A 24,545-nucleotide genomic window follows, 5' to 3' on the forward strand; every position below is an offset into this window, starting at 1 on the left:
CCGATGTTATCACAAAGCTAAATCTTTGGGGAGCTCTATTGGAATAGGACGGAGGTGTTCTGATGATCAGCCCATCCCGGGCTGAAGGAACTTGTTCCTGGGTGCCCAGGTGTGATTTCAATCAGTCGTGCGCAGGGGCTGGGGCTGTGCCACCACCAGCTCAGAGTTTCATTGATTGAAATTGCACTCTAAACAAAATCTCTTTGGCATTTTCACTTTTGTTAAAAAAAAAAAAAAAAAAAAAGCAACTTGGCTGTTGGCCAGCCTTGCCCTGGGAGCAGGTATTGAATTTTCTTCCTGCTTCATTCCTGATCAGAGATTATTCATTTATGAATGGGTGGCTGTAAAAACTTGCCTCATACATATGAAAATTGGACCTGGAAATTTTTAATTGCTGTTGAGTTTTGCTTTTACTGAAAAGGCTGTGACAGTGGGTGGCAGGCAATGAGTAGAAGGACACATTCTTTTAATTTTTTTCTCTTCTTAAATCTAACTCTATAATCTGCACTCTCGAATGATGTCTGTCCAAGATGCACTGACTAAATGGGCTACATGATTCCCTTACAGATCATGATTCTGGAAGGAAGTGGTGTAATGAATATCAACCCCAGCAACAACCTCCTTCACCAGCAGCCAACCTGGACCGATGGCTACTCCACGTGCAATGGTAAGGGGCCAAGTGCATGTGGGCATCACTGCCCAGCTGTGGGGGACTTGCTTTGCCTTAATTTCTCTCCTGACTGAACATTTGAAAAATACAGGTTTGATTCAGCAGATGACATGGGACCAGGGGGAATGGAGAAAACTCCTAATGCTGGAGTTCCCTCTGGCTCCCCAGGGCTCCAGACAAAACCCCGTTTGAGATACTTTATCATCTCCTCCCCAAATTCAAGGTTCCAGGTTGGAGCCTGGTGGTGTGTTGGTTGGGGGAGGGGGAAAGTAGAGAGGGCCAAAGGGAAGGTTGCCTGTTAAAGCTTTTTGTTTTTGACACAGAGTCTCTGTTGCTCTAGGAAGCGTGCCAGGGCCCCAGCCTAACTCATAGCAACCTCAACATCCTGGGTTCAAGTAATCCTACTGCCTCAGCGTCCTGAGCAGCTGGAACTACAGGCACCTGCCACAAGTCCCCAGCTAATTTTTCTATTTTGAGTAGAGACAGATGTCTCACTCTTACTCAGACTGGTCTTCAACTCCTGAACTCAAGGGAGCCTACTGTCTCGGCCTCCCAGAGTGCGAGGATTATAAGCATTCACCACAACCAGCCTCTGTTGTAGCTTTTAACAATGTTTTTCTGGGATAGGAGAGAGAGGAATGTGTGTGTGCATGGAGGTTATGGAGGAGGTGGATATAGGGTCCTAACTTTTCTATTTCATCTTCCAGTGGCCTCCCTTTGCAAGGGAGAAGATATTTGTTGGGAGAACAGGTGTTTTCCTGTAGGGCTTTAATCTCCCACTTGCTGATGAGAAGAGGAGGGATCTGACAGTGGGGCTTATGCAGGGTTTGGGAATCAAGCCTGGCGCTTACTGTAAAGCTGAACTGAATTAAGTTGCTGGTGAATCAGGGGCCTTGTGAAGGCGTCCAGTGCAGGCAGACCGCCATGCCTCTAAAGGCGGCGGGTCTCTGGCGCTCTGGGCCTAATCCCACTCCATGCTTCCTGCCAGTGCCCCTGCCAGAGACGCTGCTGCTCTTGCTTGCCTTGCAACATGGAAATGCCTGGTGGTGATCAGAGTCAGAGCAGGAGCGGGAGGGTCACGGGAGGATTATACTCTCCAACAAGCGCTGATCCACGCACAGTTCCACCTCTTTTATTTTGTAATCCCAGGCAAACGTGTTTGGAAGTGTGACCAGGAGACCTTCCCTTATTCCATCTCTTGTCCCCCCACAATGCTTCCTTTTGGGGGCAGTTACCTTTCCTGTTGTGTGCCTCAGACCCCCTGTAGGGACTCAGAAGGAGGATTCCAAACAGAGGAAGAAGTCTGTGGCAACCCCAGGCCCCTGGACCCTTGATGAAGGCAGCATTCCTCCTCTTTGCTTCAGAAAAAACTGGGAAAATGTGCCTAGCAGGGAGTAGAATTTAGGTGCTGCTTTTACTCATTAAGTTCCAGAGGCCCCAAAGAAGGCCCAGCTGTTGAACAAGACTGAAGGAGGAAAGGAAGTCAGTTAAATGACAGAAAATGTGAACTCAGGATTTTCAGTGTTTCCCCTAAGGCTTGAGGAAGCTGGTGCCTTTTCTGCCTGCTAAAAGTCTCCTCGAGCAACTTTAGGCAAAATTCTCAAATTCTCCCAAGTGTGAACAGGATGCAATATCAGGAACTTCCTCACATCGTATAGAGATTATTCTAGACCTGTTGTTGAGTTAGTGAAAGTTGTTGCCACTTGTAACTAAACCCAGAGCTGTACTGTCATGGCAACATAATTGTCTTGGGGAAAAAAGAGATCCAACATTTGGGGGGACCACAAAAAATATGTCCCATCCTGAACAGCTGTATTAGTGAGACACCAAAGACTTGGGAGAAATGGTAGCATCTGGTCCAAGCTCTGTGTGTTTGTGTATTTGTGTTTCTATATAATTCAGCTTTGGGACTAGATTTTTTCCAACCTTTGCCCCTCCCCCCCAACCCCAACTATCAGCTTCGTCTTTAGGGCCCAAGCAAGGGTTTAGGGCTGCTTTTCTTTGCTCATGAGGTATGGGGAGAGAGGTACACCTCATGGGTTTGGGGGCGAACCTTACTCCCCTACCTCATTGGCAGGTATAACCAATGGTGATCACCTTTCTGCCCTAAATGAACTTGACTTCTTGGTCTTAGCACTTCTGAGGTCTAGAGGCAGTGGCTGTATTCTACACAGGTGAGAAACAGTGGACTGAGTTGGAAACATTGCCCTTCTCCTCTGGGGTGTTGAAGGCCAGGCCACCTGCATTTCAGGAATCAAAGCTTTCTGGGCCCTAAACACCTTGTCACTCAACAGATCAGCAGGAGCAGTGTGCGGATGCCTGCTAGGAATGCAGAAACTCAGGCCTCTCCACGGACCTACTGAGTCAGAGTCTGCACTTGAACAGTAGTCCCTGGTGGTTCACAATCACATTAAAGTTTGAGAAGTACTGATCTAGCATGACCTTGAAGAAAAGTTAGGAACAGTTTCCTTATACTACCTTTTCCTCTCCTGACCCATCCCCGAGTGTGTAGGGACACCTGTGTGTCACATGCAGTAGGATTTCCCCGTTCCAGCTTGCTGGGAGGCAGCAGCATCTGCCCCTCGTCCCCACCTTTCCTGGAAGACAGCCCCTACACTTGACCTGTGTTTTCAAGGGAACTGTAAGATCTGTGAGCCCTGTCACATTCATTCCTCTCTATCCCCCCAGCACTACAGAATGTTCCTTTAAGTGAGCACTAGTCACTTACACAGAGGGGTAGCACATAATGGTCTCGGTGATATTTATTGACATGAATGAACGTCACTTCCCCACCTTACGTCTCCTCCAGGTTCCTATATTATTTCTTCTTCAGTAGCTACAAATCGCATTACAAAGTGGCAAGGTCTCAGAGGTGGTTTTTACAGGGGATACAAAGATGAGCGAGACAGAGCCGGTGACTTTGAGTGTACAATTTACAAAGGAGATTCAGGCAGGACCGAGAGACCTGTAAGCCGAAGCAGAACATCTCCAGGCATGTCTCCCAGAGATTCAGAGGACAGGGAGCCCCACAGTCAGTTGAGGGAATCAGTGAAGTTGGAGAGAGAGGGTGGAATTCAGTAGGAGTGAGACAGAGATTATGAGCTGAGCTGAAAGGACAGTCTAGAAAAGACAAAAGTCATGGGTCACTTGAAGAATAGTGAAGAGCCTCAATCCCTGGCTTGGAAGTTTTGTGCCTAATTTCAGTGGAAAATAGGGAGCTACTGAAGGTCACCAAGTGGGAAGGTGACGTGGTAGTAGCTACATAACCAGGCCAGGGCAGGGGAGTGTCTGTTAGATGAATAATCTGGACCCCTTTGGGGAGAAGCAAAGGGATCATAGAGAAATGAACCTTAATTTCAGGCCTTATTTTTGGGTGAAAATGGTCTAAATTTGGGGTGTGTATGTGTGTAGATAAGAGATAAAATGGGGGGTGGTGGCAGAGAGAGAGGGAAGCCTGCATTTGGTGGGGGGGGGGACCACAAGTTAGTTGCTGACATTATGGCAATGCTTTTGTTTCCCTAGGACCTTACCTTGGGGGAGATAGGGAATAAGCTCTGAGCACTTCAGGGCTCTTGTCCCCTTCCAGTGCCTGGGAGGAAATGTCATGCTATGAAGGGCTTGAAGATGCACACAGGCTAAATTATTGGTCCTTCTGCTACTGCTGGGAAAAGAAGCACATTTCCACTCCAGCCCTCATGTGGATGCCTACATTTTGTCCGTGGGAACACCTGGCAGCCTGCAGTGTGTCCCCATGACACACAATACCCAGGAACAATCAGGGGTCACTCATGGGGCCACTCCTGTTTTGCAGTTTCCAGCGGGTTTTTTGGAGGCCAGTGGCATGAAATCCATCCTCAGTACTGGACCAAGTACCAGGTGTGGGAGTGGCTCCAGCACCTCCTGGACACCAACCAGCTGGACGCCAGCTGCATCCCCTTCCAGGAGTTCGACATCAATGGCGAGCACCTGTGTAGCATGAGTCTGCAGGAGTTCACCCGGGCTGCGGGCACGGCGGGGCAGCTCCTCTACAGCAACTTGCAGCATCTCAAGTGGAACGGTGACTATCTCTCTCCCCAAGAGAAGCCAGGACTCTGCAGCTGTCAGGATTCCTTGTCAGGGATGACAAAGGGGGGGGGCATCCCCTCTAAATTACCATGTCCCAAGACAGGGAAGTACAAGGGAGATGAGAGGACGGGATCGAAGTCTAGCATACAAGGTGTGTCTAATCCCCTATAAAGGCTGATGTAATTTAATTCTCTATGGCGATATTAATCTTCAAGGAGACCAGAACTGGCTGGGTAGTCACAGACTATTTGCCTAATCTTAGAAAATCTTCTGTCTTCTTTCCTTTGCAGACAGGGTTCAGTAGTTTAATTCCTAGTCACTTGCTTATTAAAGATCATCATGGCATCAAGAAAAAAGAAAGGAAACCCTGGTTGACCTAGGTTCTCAAATGGGGGCCCAAGGGTGGGGAGAAGATAAATGAAATTTGGTTTATAGTTGTGTTTTGGAGGAGGAGAAGGCTCATAATATTTCAGCAGACTCAAAAAGAACAAATGGTCTGGACATGTGTGCTGTGGGAAGTTTCTGCAGTGATTTCTGAAATTGCTGCTGCCCTAATGCCCCAGAAGTCTCTCCCCAACCTTCCCCCAGCCTAGGGAAAGACCACCATTCCAGATGCTGCCCGTGGGTGATGGGTTATTCACACATGCACACATTCCATGATGACTTGGAAGACCCTGTAGGGTGGACAGCCTACAGAATAGCTTTGACACTGGTGTAAGGTTCTCCTGACTGTGGCTATAAAAATTTTATGTCTCTGAAAACTGTGAGCATTTTGGAAAGTGGCAATATGGTGCCCCCCCAAACTGGTGAGCTGTCCTGTCCTCATTGGAAAGGGCAAATATATCTTAGAGCCTGTTTTTGGGCAGTTAACTGGGGTTTGGGAAGCACGAGCCCAGGGCTGTGGACCAGAGTTGGCCATCAACCTGAAGAAGACCCTGAGTGGGACTGCAGAGCCGGTGGCTGCAGCAGCCACTTGGATGACCTCATCAGCTCCCTGGCACTCCCTCTTCCCACCCACCCCAGAACAGCAGTGGCTCATTTTTCTTTTACTAGAACCAAACCAAACAAGGCTCTATAAATAACTCCCAGGATTCTTCAGAAAGAGCACACTTACACTTGAAGAATTAAAAATATTCACCTCCCTACCTCCAATTAAATCCACTCCTTTAAAGCTCTGTCCTGATGGAAGCCTGAGGCAGGGAGGCCTGGCAAGTGCCATGGCCGTCTTTGACTGTCCATATTTGACCTTCTGTGACTGACTCGTTTGATCTCACCCCATGCTGCTGTTGCCTCCGAGTGCCTCCTGGCCAGCCAGGTTTCTCACCTGTGGTTAGTTGTTTGTCCTTCTGTAGATATTTTATCACTTATGCTTACGGGGTATTGACTTATACTAGGCACTGGAAGCAAATTGATTCACTTAATGCCCTTATGGTAAATATTGTACCCATTTTACAGATGGAAAGATCGAAATCCAGAGAGCTTAGAGGCATGAGCTAGGTTCCTAGATACTTATAATCTGCCTGGGGAGAAAAAACATACTAGATTCATTTGTATGTATATATGAGGGCTGTCCGGAAAGTATCCAGCCACATTATTCTATGAAAAATAGTATTGACAATGGCTGGATACTTTCCAGACAGCCCTTGAGTGTACTTTACAGGGGATACAATGAAGAGGAGTTGAAAAGCAAACACAAGAATATGTGGCGGGTCCTGCTCATATGTGTGCTAAGACATACGTAAGGAAAGAGTCACTGCATTTTATCCAGATATATCACATAGATCACATCTAATCAAGAGGGATTTGATAAAATTTAAGAGCAAAGAAAATATGAGCTAGTTAAAATGGTTTTCCCTATATTTTCATTTTCATTTCAGATCGTATCTCAGAATGGGAAAGCACCTTAGTCTAGTGACTACATCTAGTTTAATCCCTGAATTTACAGATGAGAAAACTGAGGTCCAGAAAGGTGAAGTGCTTCACAGCTAGGAGATGAAAAGCTGGTCTTCTAAAAGTTCTGACTTCTGAAGTTCTATTTGCACCATACTGGATGCCTTCCTAGACAATGCCAAATAATTGCACTGAAGTTGGTGCCCTTGGCCGCTGATTGTCTCAGGGGCCAGGGGCTGCAGGCTTGAGTGTGTAGAGGCTGAGAGGCAGCCCCCTCCCATGGGAACATAGGTGATTAGACAGTGGGGGGCGGACAGAAATTCTTCAGGGAGGCGAGCTCTGTCCTTACTGAAGCAGCAAGTTCTGGCTCCATCAGGGCCCTCTCTGACCTTCACACTCTGTCCTTCACAGGCCAGTGCAGCAGTGACCTGTTCCAGTCCACACACAATGTCATTGTCAAGACCGAACAAACCGGTGAGCAGTAGTGCACGAAGGGAGCCAACTTGGCTAGCCCAGCACTGGGGAGAACAATTGGGAGAGAGGGCGAGAGAGAACGTGGGAGCAGGTTTTGTCAGGAAGCCCGAGGAGGCCTCTTTCCTGGCTGTCTCCAATGGGCCACCTACCATGACCCTCATTCCTTGCCCTTGGGATCAGTGACTGCCAACTGTTCCTGAGGTTTAGACTGATGGGGAGCCTCCTTTGTGCCCATACTTTGCTTCTTTCTGCCACTGTCAGGGCATCACTGAGACTCCAGGCCAGTTGATAGGAAAATGTGGGACCTATGGTGGGACTCTCTACCGCAAAGAGTCAGGAGGCTGGACTTGGCCAAGTTTGGAAATGCAAGAGAAGAGGAAGTTTCAATGTCTGTTCTTCCCCCTCCTCTTGATGGGAGTGTGTTTCACTGGTGGGAGGAGGGTGCTGACTTGGTACTGTAGTTAATGCAGTTTTGGGGGCTTCTGTAGAGATGTCCAAAGGCAACTGCAGAACCCAACTGCTTCCTCGAATGTTTTTGTATAAAAGATACTATCCTGGGCTCTGGCCAGAGTCTACAGTCCCGTAGTATCTATGTTCATTTTTGTTCCCCTTCCTCTGTGCCAAACCTCTCTCCTGAAAATTGTCCCCCAAAGTTGACAGACTGTCATAAAACCAGCCACTGCTCTTGGGTCATTCCCCATGTCCACACTAGGCAGACTTGTGCCACAGGCCTCCCTGATGATGTGTGCCAGTCACCAAGGACAGAGCTTGACCTGGGGGTGATTTGTGAGTCACGTGGGGCCGAGATTGGCCCATGCAGTTATTTACTCGTTTATAGGGGGGCTGGTCTACCAATATTAAAGAAAAAAGCAGTAGCTGCTAAAGATGTTAATTAGGCTGTCTTAGCCCTGCCCTCCTCTTTAGAACCAGGGGATGGGCCACCTGGATGCTCTGGGCTTTACAGACCTGCCCATCCCCCAGAGACAGATCCAGGACTTGGCCAAGAGGCTGGCGCTCCTCCCTTGCTTGACCTGGGAGATAGCCCCACCGGAGGAGCGAGGGTGATATTGGAGAGGTCCCAAACAACTTGATAATTCCTCCTTGACCATCCAGACATTCTTGTGTTGCCAGTTCAGAAAAGCTCAGCTGAAGGGTGGAGAAGAAGGTCCACCCTGGGAGGAGGAGAGAAGAGGCTCTAGAGGGGCCAACACCCCCAAACCTCTTTGGTTCAGTTTGTTTTCAGAGACAACAACAGGTGTACAAGGTGACCCAACAAGGAGCGAGGGTGTAACTCCAAGAGATTGGGCTTAGGGTGTCCAAACACGTAGCTATTAGTTAAAATACCAGCTAAATCCCTATGTCGTAAATAGGAGGACTTAGCCAGTGAGTCAGGCTTTATACCATTTATGCTATAAAAACAAAATGAAACTCGGCCAGTGGCTTACCACCCGGCCCTAAAATTCATAATCTGGGCAGGAGGGGCACTGAGGGCAGCCTAGGTCTGTGGCGAGGAGAAAGCAGGAAGTTTCTGGTGGGGACAAGGTGAGACATCTTAGTAGAGCTCTTGGCTAGCTGAGAAAGAAAATGCTTGTGTTGGAGGCCAGCCCAGATCTGGGGGTTGTGTAGGAGGTGAGCTTCATTTGGGGAGGTGGAGGGGAATTTCCTTTGAATCTGAAATCTGAAGCGTCAGTGGAAGTGAGATGTGCTTACCCAGCACCCGGGGGGAGCTCTTCTTTTCCACCACGAGGCAACGTTGTTGGCTTGATTTGGTCGTGCTTTTCTCCCCTTCTCCTTGGTTTTGTTTCGAGGATTGTATGTCACCCCTTAAGCGAATTGGAGAAACCCAGGAGGGAGAGAGCTGTCCCCCAACTTAAGGGGAGACCCTGGATTTCAGCAAGAAAGAAACTGTGATAAAGTCCGACTAGATCTTTTCTAAAAGAAACATCTTTAATTCTCTCAGGAAGAAACTAATAGGAAAGGATGTGGATTTATTATTTGTTGTAAATGTGAATAAACTTATCCCTTCCAAGGTTTCTCCTCTCCCACCCCAGGGTGAACATGTTCTGGTGGGCACGTGGTAGAATGTAAAACAAAGCCAAGCAAGGCTGGGAAAACTCCCAGAAAACAAAGCATTGGTGGGTCCCCCTGTGGCAATTTCTCTTGCTTCCCTAAAAAGGCAGCAAGTGTGGAATACATAGAGGGGGCCCTGACAAAGTCCACTTGCCCCAGGACACTGGAAGAACCATGGGATGTATTATTATGAAGTCTGACTGTGTATTTCAAAATTTGTCTGTGTTTACCCACTTATTTTTTAACTAAACCAAATATATAAAATGACCACGATTTGTGCAGGATGTTGGTTAAGTTTTAGTTAGACAAATAATTGAAACATTTTCAAAGATTACAAAAACTTTATTATGAAGCGATGTGGCTAAGGCAGAATCATGCCCCTTCTCTCTGGGGACCACTCCTCAGTCCCCACACTTCTTTGATGAGCAGTGAGTTTGACATGGTGGACTTTTGCCCCTGGAAACAATAACTGCTGATCAGTAACCATTTTTCTATTTTTTTGTAGACCCTTCCATCATGAACACCTGGAAAGATGAGAACTATTTATACGACACCAACTATGGTAGCACAGTAGGTAACTAACTCCCTACCACTTAAGGCCCTTTTGCATTCTTATTCTGTTATCCAACAGTCCCAGTGTTCTACTATAAGGAAAGGGGCTCTAAATACCCTTTATCTTTTCATTGCTGCAGATTTGTTGGACAGCAAAACTTTCTGCAGGGCTCAGATCTCCATGACAACCACCAGCCACCTTCCTGTGGGTAAGTTGTCCTGACATCTGAGGCTGGGTGTGCCTAATACAGGTGCTTACAGGGAATTGATGAGCTTTACCAACATCTCATGTTTCTGCTTTGCTCATTAAAAGGCTAAGGACGGGGTGGTGTTACTATAATGGAGTTGGGTATTTATTTGAGCCAATATTTATATGTCAGAAATGACCAGTATGGATTTCTCTGGCCAAAGGGTTTGTCTCTGGCGAAACCAGTCACTCAACATAAGTCGTTTAGGCTGCCCTTGCTTTTTGACACAAACTTGCTTTGGGGATGTATCTAATAAAATTATTCACACTTCAGTATGTTTATGAGGGAGAAGGCCATATTCAACCAACTAGATTTGGCTTTAGAGAAGATTGTCTAATGGAGAAATCCAGAAGGTCTGTGAACCTGTGGGGATGGTTTCTGGGTTGGAAGGGGAAGTCCTTGGAACTTTCTGGAAGCCTTGAAATCACACTGTTTTGTCAGGTTTTAGGTCTAACCGCCATGTCTCATCAGTGCTGTCTAAGCAGTCAGGGTACCTGCACTTTATGAATTATGTTAACATCGGTTTCATCTGGTTAGGACTGGATGCAGCTGGGGCCCCTCTGTGACTGTTAATCAAGGTTACACTGAGTGAGAGGATTGGTGTGCTGGGAACCTGGGAGGAGGCTGTAGATTACCACTCCCCTCCCAGATAGGTGCAGTGAGGAAATTTCTATAGTTGGAGAGATGGTTTTGTGTTTTGTCTTGACTCAGGTGCAAACTTCAGGATCTCTTTGGGTTTGTGAAGTGGAGGTTAGACAGGAATTGAACTTGGGGCAACTTCAGAAGTGGGGTATTTAATCCAATCTTTGTGAAAGAAAGAGTCCAACTTTTTTTCTTTCTTTCTTTCTTTCTTTTTTTTTTTGGCTTTTGTTGAGTGTATTTTTGAGAACTGAAATAATGAAAACATTTGGTTTGAGGTTGTGTTTGGGTCAAGCCCCTTGAATAAGATGGCTGGGAGCCAGTGTAAATGCTTCTGGAATTGAGGTTAAGAATGGAGGCCAACTCAGCTCTTGGCTCCCAAATCCTGCAAAAGCCCTTAGCATATGCGTCACTCGAAGTATTTGTTGAATTTAGGAAACAGACCAAACACTGGAAAGGCTCTGCAGTATATTTGCCACTCTGGGGGAACCAAACTGATCAGGGTGAGATTTCTGTGGCTACTGTTGTCGCCTCATCAAGACCTAGGGTTTCGGGGCGGAGGAAACCACCCGAGTCTCCCTAACATTTCATTGCAGACTTCTTAAAGATATTGCCTCCTATGTTCTTCTGGTTGGGTTTTGGAGTTATGGCAGGAAACTCCAGTTAAGGATAAAGCTGCACTTGCCACTTCCTGAGCCTCAGGGGTCATTAGGTCCTCCAGGCACCTGGGAAATCTAAGAGTCATCGTCACTACTCTACTGCCCTGACAGCCTAGGCATCCTTCTCTTTTCTGTATCTTATACCTTCTAGAATTTCAGAATCAAGAGAGAGTTTTAGGAGCCAGTTTCTGCCTTGGCATTTGCAGTAGCAGGGAACTCACTACCCCCGAGACCACCTGTTGTGTTTCTGCACAGTCCTTCCTAAGACGGGCTCAGGAGTCTGTTCTCTTTTACCCTCCTGGATCCTTATTCCCTCCAGCCCCTCATTCCTGTCCTGCAACTGAAACCTGGACTGGCAATGAGACAAACAGCCCAGGCCCTCTGTCCGAATTATTATCTAACAGAATCAATTCAGCATTAGGGGTTAGTGAGCTCTTTGGGAGCAATAATCCTCCGGTAGGATAGTTAATTACAAACTCGAATGGGTTAGTTCCTTTCAGAATAATTTATGGTCCCTACCAGATGGGATCGGACCCTTTCACCCTGCCTCCCTGGTGTCCCTGGTGTTTATATTTACCCCTGAGTCTTTATACGTCAAGCTTCCATAAAACTGAAGGCAGTGAAATATCTTTCTATGTTTTAATACAAGTGACAAGCCGGGCTGAGGCGAGGCTCAGTGTAAACTGATGCCCTCTGTGATAAAGGCAGGTGGGGAAGCCGGCTTTGTTTGGGTTTCTCTGCCGTCTGCCCTTTTCACAAAATGGCCGCTGCCGGTGTCCTGTTTTGCTCGACAGTCCTCCGGCCTGGTGTGCCAGCTCGGGCTTGATGTGTTTATCCACAGACTTGTTGAGCCTAAAGCTAGGGTGGCACAGTCTATTAGAACACCGAAATTTGTATATCCCGTAAAGAAATGGCTCACGGCTGAATCATATGCAAATGATTCAAATCTTCGCTTCTTGCGAAGCAGCTTAGCTGAAATCATGTTCTTACACTTGCATCATAAACTTGTGGCTTGTTGCTGCCTCTGCCTGGACCGGACGGGCCTCGGCCTGGAGTGCCTGGGAGTGGAGCAAGAGAAAGCCCAGCTGGGCAGCTTCCCCAGAGCAAGCCATTATTTTCTAAGAATGAATCACTCAACCACATGGCTAACTTCAAAGGTCCTAACTTTTATTCTGGGGCTGGGGGAGGAAGGGAAGGGAAGCCCATCTCTTAAAGCGAGGCTATAGATCAAAAGATTTTAGCGCTAAGGCAGGTCAGCGATTCCACAGCTTGTCCCTGAACACTGCAGCAGGCAGAGGGGGCTAGAAGAAATTAGATATTTCTTTTGTCTTTGGCTGCTGATTTTTACGTATAATGATGGAAAGATTTTAATTTGGGAACTTAAAAAAAAATCTTTCCTAAGCTGGATGGAGGTCTAGCTTGGTAAATGGCTGACATTTTCAGGAAGAAGATTTCCTCATAGTTTATCTAGTCTGGGGGATTTTAACATAGACTCTATGGAATCTCAAGTGGGCCACAGACTCCTGAAATTGTTAAAAAAATTTCATGAGCGTGCATATATGTGCATTTTCCAGGGCGGGAGTCCAAGGTTTTCATCTTATTGGCAAAGGTGTCTAAACTCCAAAGAAATTAATTCTAGATTGGCTTGGGACCCACAATGATCGAGGACAGTATACCAAGAGACACTTGGGTTTTTCTGAACTCAGCCTTGGCTCTGAAATAATAGCTCTGGATCCCCTCTTGAATGCCATTTGAAAGTGAGCTTTGCTTGTGGCCTGCTGGGTAAATGCCACTCTTTGTCTGCAGAACAACGTGGCCCTGTCAGAGTGATGTATCACTTGGAAACCGGGGTGGGTGCCAGAGCTGTCGCAATATTGTCACATCCTGATGGGATGTTGCAACCTGGCCCTGCAACATCCAGGGAGGGAGAGTGAAGTCTCCTTGCTCTTTCTGTGTATGTGCCCTTCCCGATTTCAGGGAAACCCAGGTCAGGTGTGGGCCCTCCTGGTGACAATGCCAAGAGCTCAATTCTTCACCAGAATGAGAGGTTTCTCTTCTACTAAGATCCTGTTAAACCTCACCCCCCCCCCCCCGCCTCCAACCTGGGTTTTGGAGAAATTGCCGGGAGCACTAAGTCCTGGCTAGCTGGGTGATCAGAAAAGTGAATGGGTGCATGCCCAGTGGGAAACACAGAATCCTCAGGATGGGATTATTATTTTTCTCCCATTCACAAAAGCAGTATACAGTAGAAGTGAACCTGACTCTTGGCAGGACAGATTTGAGTGAAATCAGTTATGTGCCAATGGAGGCTGTGTGCAGACCACTATCGATGGAAATGGCATTGTGGTTATAGGTGAAGCTTGTTGCTTTAGACTGTGTTCACATCCTGGCTCTGATTTCAGTCTCTGTGTGTGTGTGTGTGACTATAGACAAGCCATTTGACCTTTCTGTCTCCCAGGTCCTCCATAGTAAGCACTCAGTAGAGTAGCTATTCCTCTTAACCAGTTTAATTAGGAGCTAAAGGCCAGTGGTTCATAAAGTTTTTGGATAATGGATCACTGGTGACGATCAGAGGAATACTGTGGACTTTCTTCCTCTGCATATGGTGTCAGTTCAGAATAACCTTGAAGGCCACACACAGGTCAGTGAACCCTGGGTTAGGAGCCCCAAGGAATGCTCGCCAAGAGACCAGTTTTACTTTCTTAAAAGGACTGGCCTGGGTTTGGGGACTACTTTGTATTAAAACTGATTGGATTTAGTTGTAGGATTTTGTGGATAAGATCTGCCTTGGTCCTCCCAACACACAAAATGCCCTCTGAGACACATACACACACACACATACACACACACTGCTAAGTCATTTGTCTTCTTTTAAAGAGGAATTTGTATTTTACAGATTTGCCTCTGTCATCTCCTCTTTGGTGATAGTTGCAAGGGTTATCATAATGAGTCATTTGTTAAACTAATCTGTGTTTCCATAGTCCATATAACTGTGGTCTTCTGTGCTGAGCTCAGACCACTCAATGGTCCCTTTGTCAGGCTGATCGAAATTTAATTTTGCATGCCAAAAAAGGAAGTCCTCTGGCTTAAAAGCTATCTTTCTTTGTTATAAATGTTTGCATTTTTATATTATGAAAGAAAAAAAAGGAAACCCTTCCAGTGACATAAGTTTTTTAATGGCTTCCCATCTCTTTTTCCCGTCTCTCTCAGACTGAAGTCCTTAAAAAGTCCCCAAGGGATAAATGATCAGAACTTTAGCCCTTCTTGCTCGCAATCACACAGATATCAAACATACACATCAACCTCAGGGCCTTTGCACTTACTATCCTCATGCATAGAAGGCTGTTACACAAGCTGTCTGCAAGGCTGTCTCCCTCACGTCTTTCAGGCTGCTTTATCAGAGATCTTTTGTGACTACCGTGTAGTAAATTGTGAATTATTCCCACCTCCATACTCTGTCTACTCTTTATCATCTTTTTTGCTTCATTCACTATCACATACTCAAACAGTGCCAGGCATACAGTAGGTGCTCATATTGGTTAAATGAGTGAATGCATGAAAGCAAGTGGGAAATAGGTAAATTATAAATGGGTCTCATTTTTCTCCTTAGCAGAGTCACCTGACATGAAAAAGGAGCAAGACCACCCTGCAAAGTGCCACACCAAAAAGCACAGTAAGTTGGCTCTGGGTCCTTTCGGTTCTCTTGGACATAACTGGAGGCTACTGGGTTTTAGGCAAATCTTGCCTCTGCCTGCTGCCTCCATTTCTACACCTTGGACTGACTTAGAGTGAGAAAACAGGGGTGTCCCTCACCAGCTGCCCTCTGCAGCTATTTCTGAAGGTGTAGCCAGCCTCACTTGGAATTTCCTCCTCATTCTGTCAAATTTATTCTAAAATGGAGACACCCAGTGAATAAAAACTTCCTTGCAGGCACGGAGTTAGCAATTTCCCTCTATCTCAGAAAAAAAAAAAAAAAAGGTGGGAAGCTGAGTGAAGCAGGGAGGAACAGCTGACATCTATCATTCTATCTACCTTGGGGTTGTTATTGTTCCAAGGAATGACTGTTGACTCTCAGGATTCTATAAGATTCAACACTGCTCTTAGGGAGTTGGATCCCCCCAGTAATAAACTCTCATGAACATACACGAAGTATCAGAGACACGGAACTGGGGAAGAGCATAGGAAGAAGTTAAGATGGTGCCATCTAGAAGTGTTAGGGATGTGGAATATCTTCACCATATGTTATTCCAATTCTCCCACAAAATGGAATCAGTGCCACCCCTTGAACGCTGGGGTTAAGGCAGGAAACAAGAGAAATCCAGTGGGGGTGAAATTGAATTTGGGTGCTAATCTCATTACACTTCAAGTTCAAATAGAGCTCCCCAATCCCTGTGTGCCCACCCCTCTCCATAAGCCCCGTGTGTTCTAAATGTTAATATTCTAGAGCCTTATTAATTTGCATTTGGCTGAAACACAGTTGCTGGATTGAGGCAGTTTACTTAGTTCAGATACTAGAAAAGAGTCACTGAAACTTGCTCTCTGGGAAAGTAACAAGTTGAAATGAATTCCAAGCGATTTGTGAATAGAAATGAGAATAAATTCTACCTGGCTTAGAAGACCTAAGATGTACTCCTTAGTTTTGGTTTTGCCTCTAGTTAGCTGTGTGATGCCGTCAAGTCACTTAAAATCTCTGCACCTCTGTTTCCTGATGTGTACAACTGAGACATGGTATTAGTTCATTCTCAAATGCCTTTTATCTGTCCGATGCGTGGTGATCCTGAGACCTGTCTTCCCCTGAGTTGAGCAGCTCCTGCTTGAAGGAAGATGATGCAGCTCAGCGTTCCCTCTGCCCTTTCCTTGCTGTCCCTTGGGCCCTCACTAAGCCCCCTTTTCTGCTCTTTGTCAGATCCGAGAGGAACTCACCTATGGGAGTTCATCCGAGACATCCTCTTGAATCCAGACAAGAACCCGGGGTTAATAAAGTGGGAAGACCGATCTGAGGGTATCTTCAGATTCTTGAAATCAGAGGCTGTGGCTCAGTTATGGGGAAAAAAGAAAAACAACAGCAGCATGACCTATGAAAAACTCAGCCGGGCTATGAGGTGAGGAGTTGCCCATCTTTGCAAACGCTAAGTCCGCAAGACCAGCTACTTACCCCAAAGTCTTGGTCTGACTGGCCACCTTATGCAGTGTCCTTATGTTACAGATACTACTACAAAAGAGAAATTCTGGAACGTGTGGATGGACGAAGACTGGTCTATAAATTTGGGAAGAATGCTCGGGGATGGAGGGAAAATGAAAACTGAAGCTGCCAAGCCTTTGAATACAAACCAAACCCAAACAACACACAGAGAACACCAAATAACAAACAGAGAACTCCTGGACGTAAATATTTCGAAGACTCCTTTTCTCTGATATTTATGTACCATGAGGGGGAAAGAGAAACTGCTTCTAATGGGAAGAAGAACACTACAGTGGATAAAAAATTATTTTGTTACTTTGAAGTATGTTCTATATGGGGAACAAACGTACACAGTTTTCTGTGAAATACGACGCTGTATGTGGTTGTGATTTGTTTTCTCCTCTCTTGTGAAGTTCCTTTCCGCTGCGAGATTAACAGGGTTTGGAGTCTTGGACTTCTTGCTAAGAGCAAAGGAAAAAGAAAAAAAAAAGCGGAGGGCATGAAATGTTTTTGTATGGAAAATGATTTAGGAAACAGGTGACGCGTCCTCCTCGCAGAAGCTTGTTAAGAGAGGTGGCCACAGTTGCCAGGTTGAACTCCAGGATTTCAGATGGATGGAATCAACTGCAAGGAGGTGGGGAATTTTAACCTGCCCTTTAGGATCCAGTGAATGGAGGGGGAATTTCAAAATCCAGGGTGGGCTGTAATCACTGCATTATCGCATCACTTGGACCGTGTCAATCAACAAGAAGAATGAATCATGGGGGGGGGGGGTGTCTTCACACTCATTCAGGGATACCGTCTCCTCCCTCTGCCTCGGATGGCTGGTGGAAAAGCTTCAGTTGCCACGTCTGCTCACTTGTAGGTATCTGAGGGAGGGCCCAGATTATTTTCGTTCCAACTGCTTATAAACAAGTAGGGAAAGGAGGTGGTGGTCTGAACACGACTGAGGAGTTTGCTCTGGTATCACTACAGTCCAGGGTTTCTCAGTCAGCACAGATGACATTTTTGGCAGGCTCATCCTTTGTGGTGAGGGATATCTTGTGTATTGGGAGATGTTTAGCAGTATCCTCTACCCGCAAGATACCAGCAGCGCTCCCCAGCTGTGACAAGCAAAAATGTCCCCAGACATCACCAAATGTCCCCTGGGGGGCAAAATTGCCCTTTATAGAGAACAATCAATTGAACCATTCATGATGGAGATGATTTACTTTCAGAACAGAAAAAAGGAAACCTAAGGTCTTTTAGTCCCTAGTGTGAAGCAAAAGCAAAGACTTCAAAGGCAACCTGTTTTTATTTTTTAAAGAGTTAGGGACAGTGGGTTGAAATCTGTGGAGGAACGTCTTTCAAAAACCCCAGATAAGAGCCAAAGTCAGATAAATAAATCATAGTAAGGTGGCAAGAGCTATTAGTATAATAGAAGACATTTTCTCTGGAATTTTAGGCACGGTTAAAATTATATCACACAAGGAAATGCTGAAATAGGAGTGTGTGTGTGTGTGTGTGTGAGAGAGAGAGAGAGAGAGAGACATATCCAGGAATAAAAACCCTTTGCAGATGTTGACCCTTATAATCTTGTCTCTTTTGAATCATCTTTTACCTGTCCCATATAAACTCATCCCAAGTGAGTGGTTTATTGCCTAGATTTGCATTCAGAGGAATGTTAAAAAACAAAGAAAGAAAGAGAAAGGAAAGAAAAGACAGACAAAAACCCTACTCAGGAACTATTGTCACCAAGGAGCTGGAAGCTTTTTCCATGAATGGGATTGCTCTGGGGTACCTGGAGACTTCCCAGGGGCCCTGCCATCTGGGAGGAGCGTGAGCCAGCAGAGCCTTTGAAAACGAGTTTGCACATACAGATCCCTTCGGCAGCTTTTCTTTTGGTGAGATTCCTTCCCCAACCTGCCTCGGTTCCTCACACAATAATATGTGGATAAAAACATGTAATAATAGGAGGGAGATCTCTTCATCAGCTAATAGAGCACCTCCCCTACTGTCCACCCGGTGGGGGTGAGCGACTCATATTTAAATGTTGCCAAGCATCTGGAATGTATGTAGAGGGGTGGAAGTAAGAAGAAGTTAAGAATATGTGATAATTATACTGAGATCCATTCTGGGTAGTGACCTTGGAGCACTAGGAATGACCTTCAGAAGGTACAACCAGGTCCATTTTTGTTTCCCCTTGGCTTACCCGTCTCCACCAAGGCTTCCCTTGGCATTGTCAAGTCACAGTTACTGAGGGAGCTGATAAAAATTACAAAGACCAGCAAAGAGGCTGACTAGGCAACTCAGACGTTTCTGCAGAAAAGACACACCTTACATTCCAAGCAAGGCCAAAGAACTACCGGGCCTTCCCAGCATATGACTGTTCAGCACACGGCATGAATTAAATATCCAGATATTTGAATTGGTGTCACACATGAATATCAGCGTGTCTGTGTGTGTGTCTGAGTTGTGTGACATCAGAGGCATCTGCCGGTTCTCTCTGCGGTTCCATGCCTGTTCGTCCTCATAGATGGCCAGATCCTTCTCGGAGCACATCCTTTCTCAAACCCCTATGCTTCTCACGTTCCCCTAGCTTGGCTTTGGCTCTTTCTGCACCCTTTCTGTTGCAGAGCAGTCCTTGCTCAGAAGTCAGCGAATCTGGGAGTCCCAACCAGAGCAGCTCTGCAGATAATTAGCAGATTGTGTTGTTTGCTGAAAGTGACGGCTTCTTGGCATCGGGTGGCTATTTAAAAAGGCTGGAGTATTAATTTCTCAGCATATCTCTCTATTGTCTTGGCTTGAGTTTGATGCATTTTGTATGTGCTATTCGTGACTTGGAGAACTCAAGGTAATCGAGCTGTGCCAACTTTGGGTGTGAACAGAGTTCTTCCCACCTGTGTTGAAAGGGAGAGCAAAGTCCTACAGATAAGCCTCCCCCCTTTCTTTTGGGGACACTCAGCTTTTCACTTAGGAAGCTCGCTTGTACTGGATGTGCACATGGTCACTAAATGCGGTCTCCTGGACCTTGCTGAGGTTTGAGCTTAACGCTCTGGCTCACTCTCATTAGCAGGTTTTCACGGGAACCTGAGGCAGGAAAGGTATTGTTAAGACTTCCAGATAGTCGACTTGATAAAACTTGGGTAAAGGCCCCTGGCTTCCAGAGACATATCTTAGTTGCCTGAATATGTCACCTGAGCAGGGCAGACCTAAGCTGTGAGTTTCCTTTTGAATACACTGGTCATTCCTCAAAGGTCTTGCCTTGCTACACTGTAAGCCCCTTGAGGACAGGGACAGTATCTTGTCACTACTGTATTTTTGTTACCCATGAGATGGGGGTGTACAATGTGTTGAATTAATGAATGAATATCTTCTGGAAAATTCTGCTGATTGGGAGGCTGCGTCTGTAGTTGGGACACGGATCATTTCTTCATCGGAAGGAGCGTACAATGGCCAAAACTTCAAGGACATAGTATCTACTATGAGCATTTTACTGTGAGACTCTTTATTCTGCTTTCCTACCTGTGCCGAAATAAAACCAAAACAGACTGTGAGACTTAGCTGGTCCAAGAAGCCAGGAATGAACCTCGGAGCTGTTTTAACCAATGAAGATTATGAATGTGTTTATATGATATAAATTGCTATTTAAGTGTAAAGCAGTTCTAAGTTGTAGTGTTTTGGGATTGGTTGTTATTACTTTTTTTTCTTTTCGAAAAATACTGCAGGAACTTTTGATAGGGTAACACATGTTAGATTTTAGTTTTACAAGTGTATTGTTTTTCAAATGTATAAAGCATAGAAAGAGGTAAAACCGTAAGAGGGAAGTCCATTATATTATCATTCCATGTTAAAAGAAGCATTTGTTGAGTGCCTACTATGGGCACAGCATAGAGCCATCTATCCAAGGAGCTTACCTAATTATTAGGAGATACTAGATCTTGATCGAGACTTATTGGGTGGATACCTACTGTTCGAATGAAAGACAATTACAGCAATCACAGTATCAGAGCCAAGTTATTCTCAGTGTTGCTTCTCAGGATTCAATTTCTGGAATAAGAGATAGCGCATTTAAAAAAATTCTATTGAGACTGCGTCTTATACACTTCTGAAATGTGCAGACCTTCACAATCCCAACTAAATTGGGACTCATCTTTCTGTAGCTATCTGTGTAATTGTTGATTTTCTTCCCGTCTGGCTTCTGGATTGCAAATCTGTGGGAAACAACTCTACAACCACTGTTTTTTTTTTTGTTTGTTTGTTTTTTTTAAAGAAATCAAAAATCTTTCTCTTTAAGCTGTCATAAATTCAACTGAGTATTTCTGTTTTATGAAAGAATTATATTTTTCAAAATATGGGGGTTTTGTTTGATGGGTCCCAGAAAACACTAATAAAAACTGTAGAGCCACATGAAAGCTATAACCAAATAGCCTAAGAATATGGGAAGGGGGGAGGGAGAAGGGAGGGGGGAATGGGTGGAGGGAGGGGGTTTGGAGGGATTACTTCTGAGGTCTACCTTATAGGGGTATAGGTGAATCTTTCTAAGACTAGAATGTGAACGTTTTAAAGCAATAACTGAGAAAATGACATGAAGGCTGTGTTGACCAGTTTGATGGAAGTATTTCAGATTGCATGTGAAAACCCTACACTGTAGCCCAGAAGTGCATTAATGTACATAGTTATCATTCAATAAAAAAATTAAAAAACAAAAAAAACAAAAAAAAACTGTAGAGCCCAGCCTGGAAATGTATGTTTTATTCTTCAAGATGCCAACCAAAGCTGGGCTTAGCGGAGATGCATTTAGTTTATAACAATAGAGCACACACAGCCTCTGCACTTCTTTACTCAGTAAGCATTTATGGAGCACCTGCTATATTCTAGGCCCTGAATTATGGCAGATAATGAAAGAGACAAAAATCTCTGCTCTCATGAAGTTCATGTTCTATTGAGTAGTAAGAGACAAGACATTAATAAACAAATAACATGTAGCACAGCAGATATGTCATAGAGAGACATAGAGCACAAAAGAGGAATGGACAGAAGCAGAGCATAGAGGGGTATATTGCAAGTTCAGGCAGTGTTAAGCAAGAAATATTTTGGTAAAGGACTGAAGACTCTGAAAGGAAAGATCCAAGCAGATACCTGGAAGAGTGATCTATTCCAGAGGGACCAGCAAGTGCAAAGGTCCTGAGGTAGGTGTGTGCCTGCCGTGTCCAAAGAACAGTAGGAAGTCTGTTTGCCAGCGTAGATTAGCAACAGTAGGGAATGATGAGAGAGAGGCACTGGAGGCCATTACAAAGGCCCTTGTTTTTACTTTGCATGATATTGGGAGCCACAGAGGAGAGACATGCTCTGACTTCTAGTTTAAAAGGAGCCTTATGGTGTTGAGAATTGATTGCAGGAAGGCATTCAGGTCTGGGGGCACATTCCTAGGTAAAGACCAGCAAACGGAGGTTGAGAAGATGACTCTCACATCCAGGTTTTTAATACAATACTTCAAAATGTTTCCACATGATAAGGGGCCTCTACTGTTTCACAATGCATTTCTCCCTGGGCCCAGAAAGTCTCTGTCAGTCAGATAATTTCATAAAGAATGATGAAAATAATAACAGCTAGTTGGGAAAGATTCATTTAGTTCCAGAAACTGTGATATGTTCTTCAGATACATTATTATACTTAATCTTCATGCAAGCCTGTGACACATAGACATGAAACCCAAAAAGGTCAAAAAGGTTAAATGCCTTTCTCAAGGTCATATAGCTAGTAATAAGTGATAGATATGATATTCTTTACCCAGGGCCTTTTTGTTTTAATCCCAATATTTCTCTAGTTCTTCAGAATGTGAACGTTAACACACACCTTTCTAGGGTTAAATATGCTGGAGAAATATTACACTAAGTTGAACAATGTCTTACTATAGGACTTCTCAGAATCTATGTGAGGATTTGCATCGTGAATCCACAAAGTTGGGGAAAAGTGTTCCCAATTTCCCAAGGCTTCTTGGCAATGGACCTTTTCTATCAAAGAAGATCTCATGAAACCAGCACCTCTTAGAATACTCTTAGAGAGATAACAATATTTAGAGATGACTTCTCAGACTTGGAATAGGCGGTCTTTTTATGTTTGGGCAGTATTTTCATGGGCCCTCATATCTACGACGATAATATTTCTGCCTATTAAACTTGGCCACCTTTGAATATATTTCTTTTTCTTCTCTCTTTAAGAAGAAATTCCCTCATTTACTGATCCAGGCATTATTTATTTGCATTGATGCATTTTTCAGTAATTACAAAAGACTTGCAAAGTGATTCTTTGGGAACTAAGAACCCTTCTGAGTTTTAACTCACTGGAACTATCTATCCAAAACTATAGGCATTCGTGCCATCTGACTGTTTAAATTAAAATTAGTTAACAATGATATAAATTAACATTCCAATTTCTTAATCACACTATCCACTTTTTAAGTGCTGAAAAGCTCCTGGTTACTCTATTGGACAGTGCAGATATAGAACATTTACATCACCCAAGAAAATTCTACTGCATAACGTTGCTTTAGAATCTGGTCTAGGAGGGTGGGGCAAGGGTGGAAAGGATAGTGGGAAAAACTCACCAACTGTGAAATAAGATCCAGGGAGCCTGAGAGGCCAAAGATGACCCTGAATTGTCGAGAACAACAATAGCAAAAAATATAGATGCAAAGCAAATATCTCTGGGTTTGCTGGAGTGATGAAAGTGTCCACAAGTACAAACAAGTTTGATGCTGTCAGTGGAGACTTGGAGTGGGAGGATCTGATTGTTCTTATCTCTAAACCCCACAAATACCATACAGTCATTAATGTGAATGGTCCAAGGATGTGGCTTTCTGGTCGAGAGTATTGGCACTGAAGGGAGAGCACCAAAAGGGGAAGGGAAGTGAAAGGCGGCTGTTACTGCCCACTTCTGCTATAAATGGCACTAATACTGTTTTCCTCCTTCTTTTCAAGAGCAAGTTCTTGCATAAGGCTTCCATCCTTAGGCTCTCTCTTTCCTTGTAAGTCAATTCTCCTCCATCCTGATCTGGCCCCTGTTCCTATCAGGTCCCTAACAATGGCCTCTTGAAGGTCATAGTCAAGGTCATTCCTGCCTTGGAGAATTTGCTGCAGCTGTTCTCTCCACTTAAGCTACAATGTATCTTCTTTTTACTTTCATGTGGCTGGATCTTTCCACCTTACTTGGGTCTCACTTCAAAAAGTCACCTTTTCTATCACACTCATTTCAGCTGCTCACCAACCCTCGGTCACTTCCTGTTACACCGCGTACATTTTATCTTCTCAGAACTTAAAGGATGCCAAATTATCTTTTTAATTCACTAGTTTAACTTTATAGCATTTTTTTCTCCCTGCTAGGACATAAGCTGTAGGAGAGCAGGAGCCTGGCCTTCCATGGTCACCAAGTGTTCCCAGAACTGGGATGAGGCTAACACACGAGCCTGGCTCCATGAACATCTGTTGAGTTAATGAACGAGAGGCCTTCTTATTTTCAACTTTTTAGGCCTTTCTTTTGAAGTCCTGCTTTTTGACACTGCTGACCTCCCTACCCCGTGTGCTTTTTTATCTCTTCCCTTGTGTTCGACACCGGTGAGGTTCCTGCTCTTCTGCCTTCCTGAGTGCTCATTCTTCAGCCTTTACTCCTCCCATCCCTCTCCCCGCATGTGTTCCCCAAGATCAAATGCCCTCTTTTCTCTCTTCCCTTTCCCTCCCTCAGAGTTTAGGCTCTCAAAAATCTCAGCTTTAAGAGACTTCGGAGTGGTAATGGCTGTTTTCTTTCTGCTTCTGGCCTCAGCTCTAACTGGTTGGGGACCATGAACGTGTCACTTAACTTCACCCCTTAGTGTACTTTTCTATACATGGGCCACATAGAGACACATCCCTCCTTCCCAGTGGTGCTATGGCAATAACGCAAAGAGATTCAAGCACCTGATCATTCTAGAATTTATGGAAGGTTTATGCATGTAGATCTTAGCACTTTGGGTTCCTTGTGGTTTTGTTTTGTTTTTCTTAATCCTCACTCTAACTCCCAAAGGCAGGTTCTACTGTCATTTTCATTTTACAGATGAAGAAACTGAGGCTCAGGTAAGG

The 24,545-nt window shown here is 44.9% G+C and overlaps 1 protein-coding gene across 1 annotated transcript in view; it reads left to right on the forward strand.

The window, feature by feature from the left end:
- The window catches only part of EHF (ETS homologous factor), a 36,097-nt gene extending 19,277 nt beyond the window's left edge, over nt 1–16,820 (forward strand). The window contains exons 2-9 of the mRNA XM_003781227.3: nt 568–667; nt 4,482–4,727; nt 7,037–7,099; nt 9,675–9,743; nt 9,862–9,930; nt 14,878–14,940; nt 16,174–16,369; nt 16,474–16,820. Of these exons, the coding sequence (XP_003781275.2) occupies nt 571–667; nt 4,482–4,727; nt 7,037–7,099; nt 9,675–9,743; nt 9,862–9,930; nt 14,878–14,940; nt 16,174–16,369; nt 16,474–16,573 (903 nt within the window). The 5' untranslated portion in view covers nt 568–570 and the 3' untranslated portion in view covers nt 16,574–16,820. The remainder of the gene's footprint in view (nt 1–567; nt 668–4,481; nt 4,728–7,036; nt 7,100–9,674; nt 9,744–9,861; nt 9,931–14,877; nt 14,941–16,173; nt 16,370–16,473) is intronic.
- Nucleotides 16,821–24,545: the final 7,725 nt, after the last annotated feature.

Source organism: Otolemur garnettii, unplaced genomic scaffold (genome assembly GCF_000181295.1).
Source record: "Otolemur garnettii isolate 467f Iridium unplaced genomic scaffold, OtoGar3 scaffold00001, whole genome shotgun sequence".
NCBI classification, from domain to species: Eukaryota; Metazoa; Chordata; class Mammalia; order Primates; family Galagidae; genus Otolemur; species Otolemur garnettii.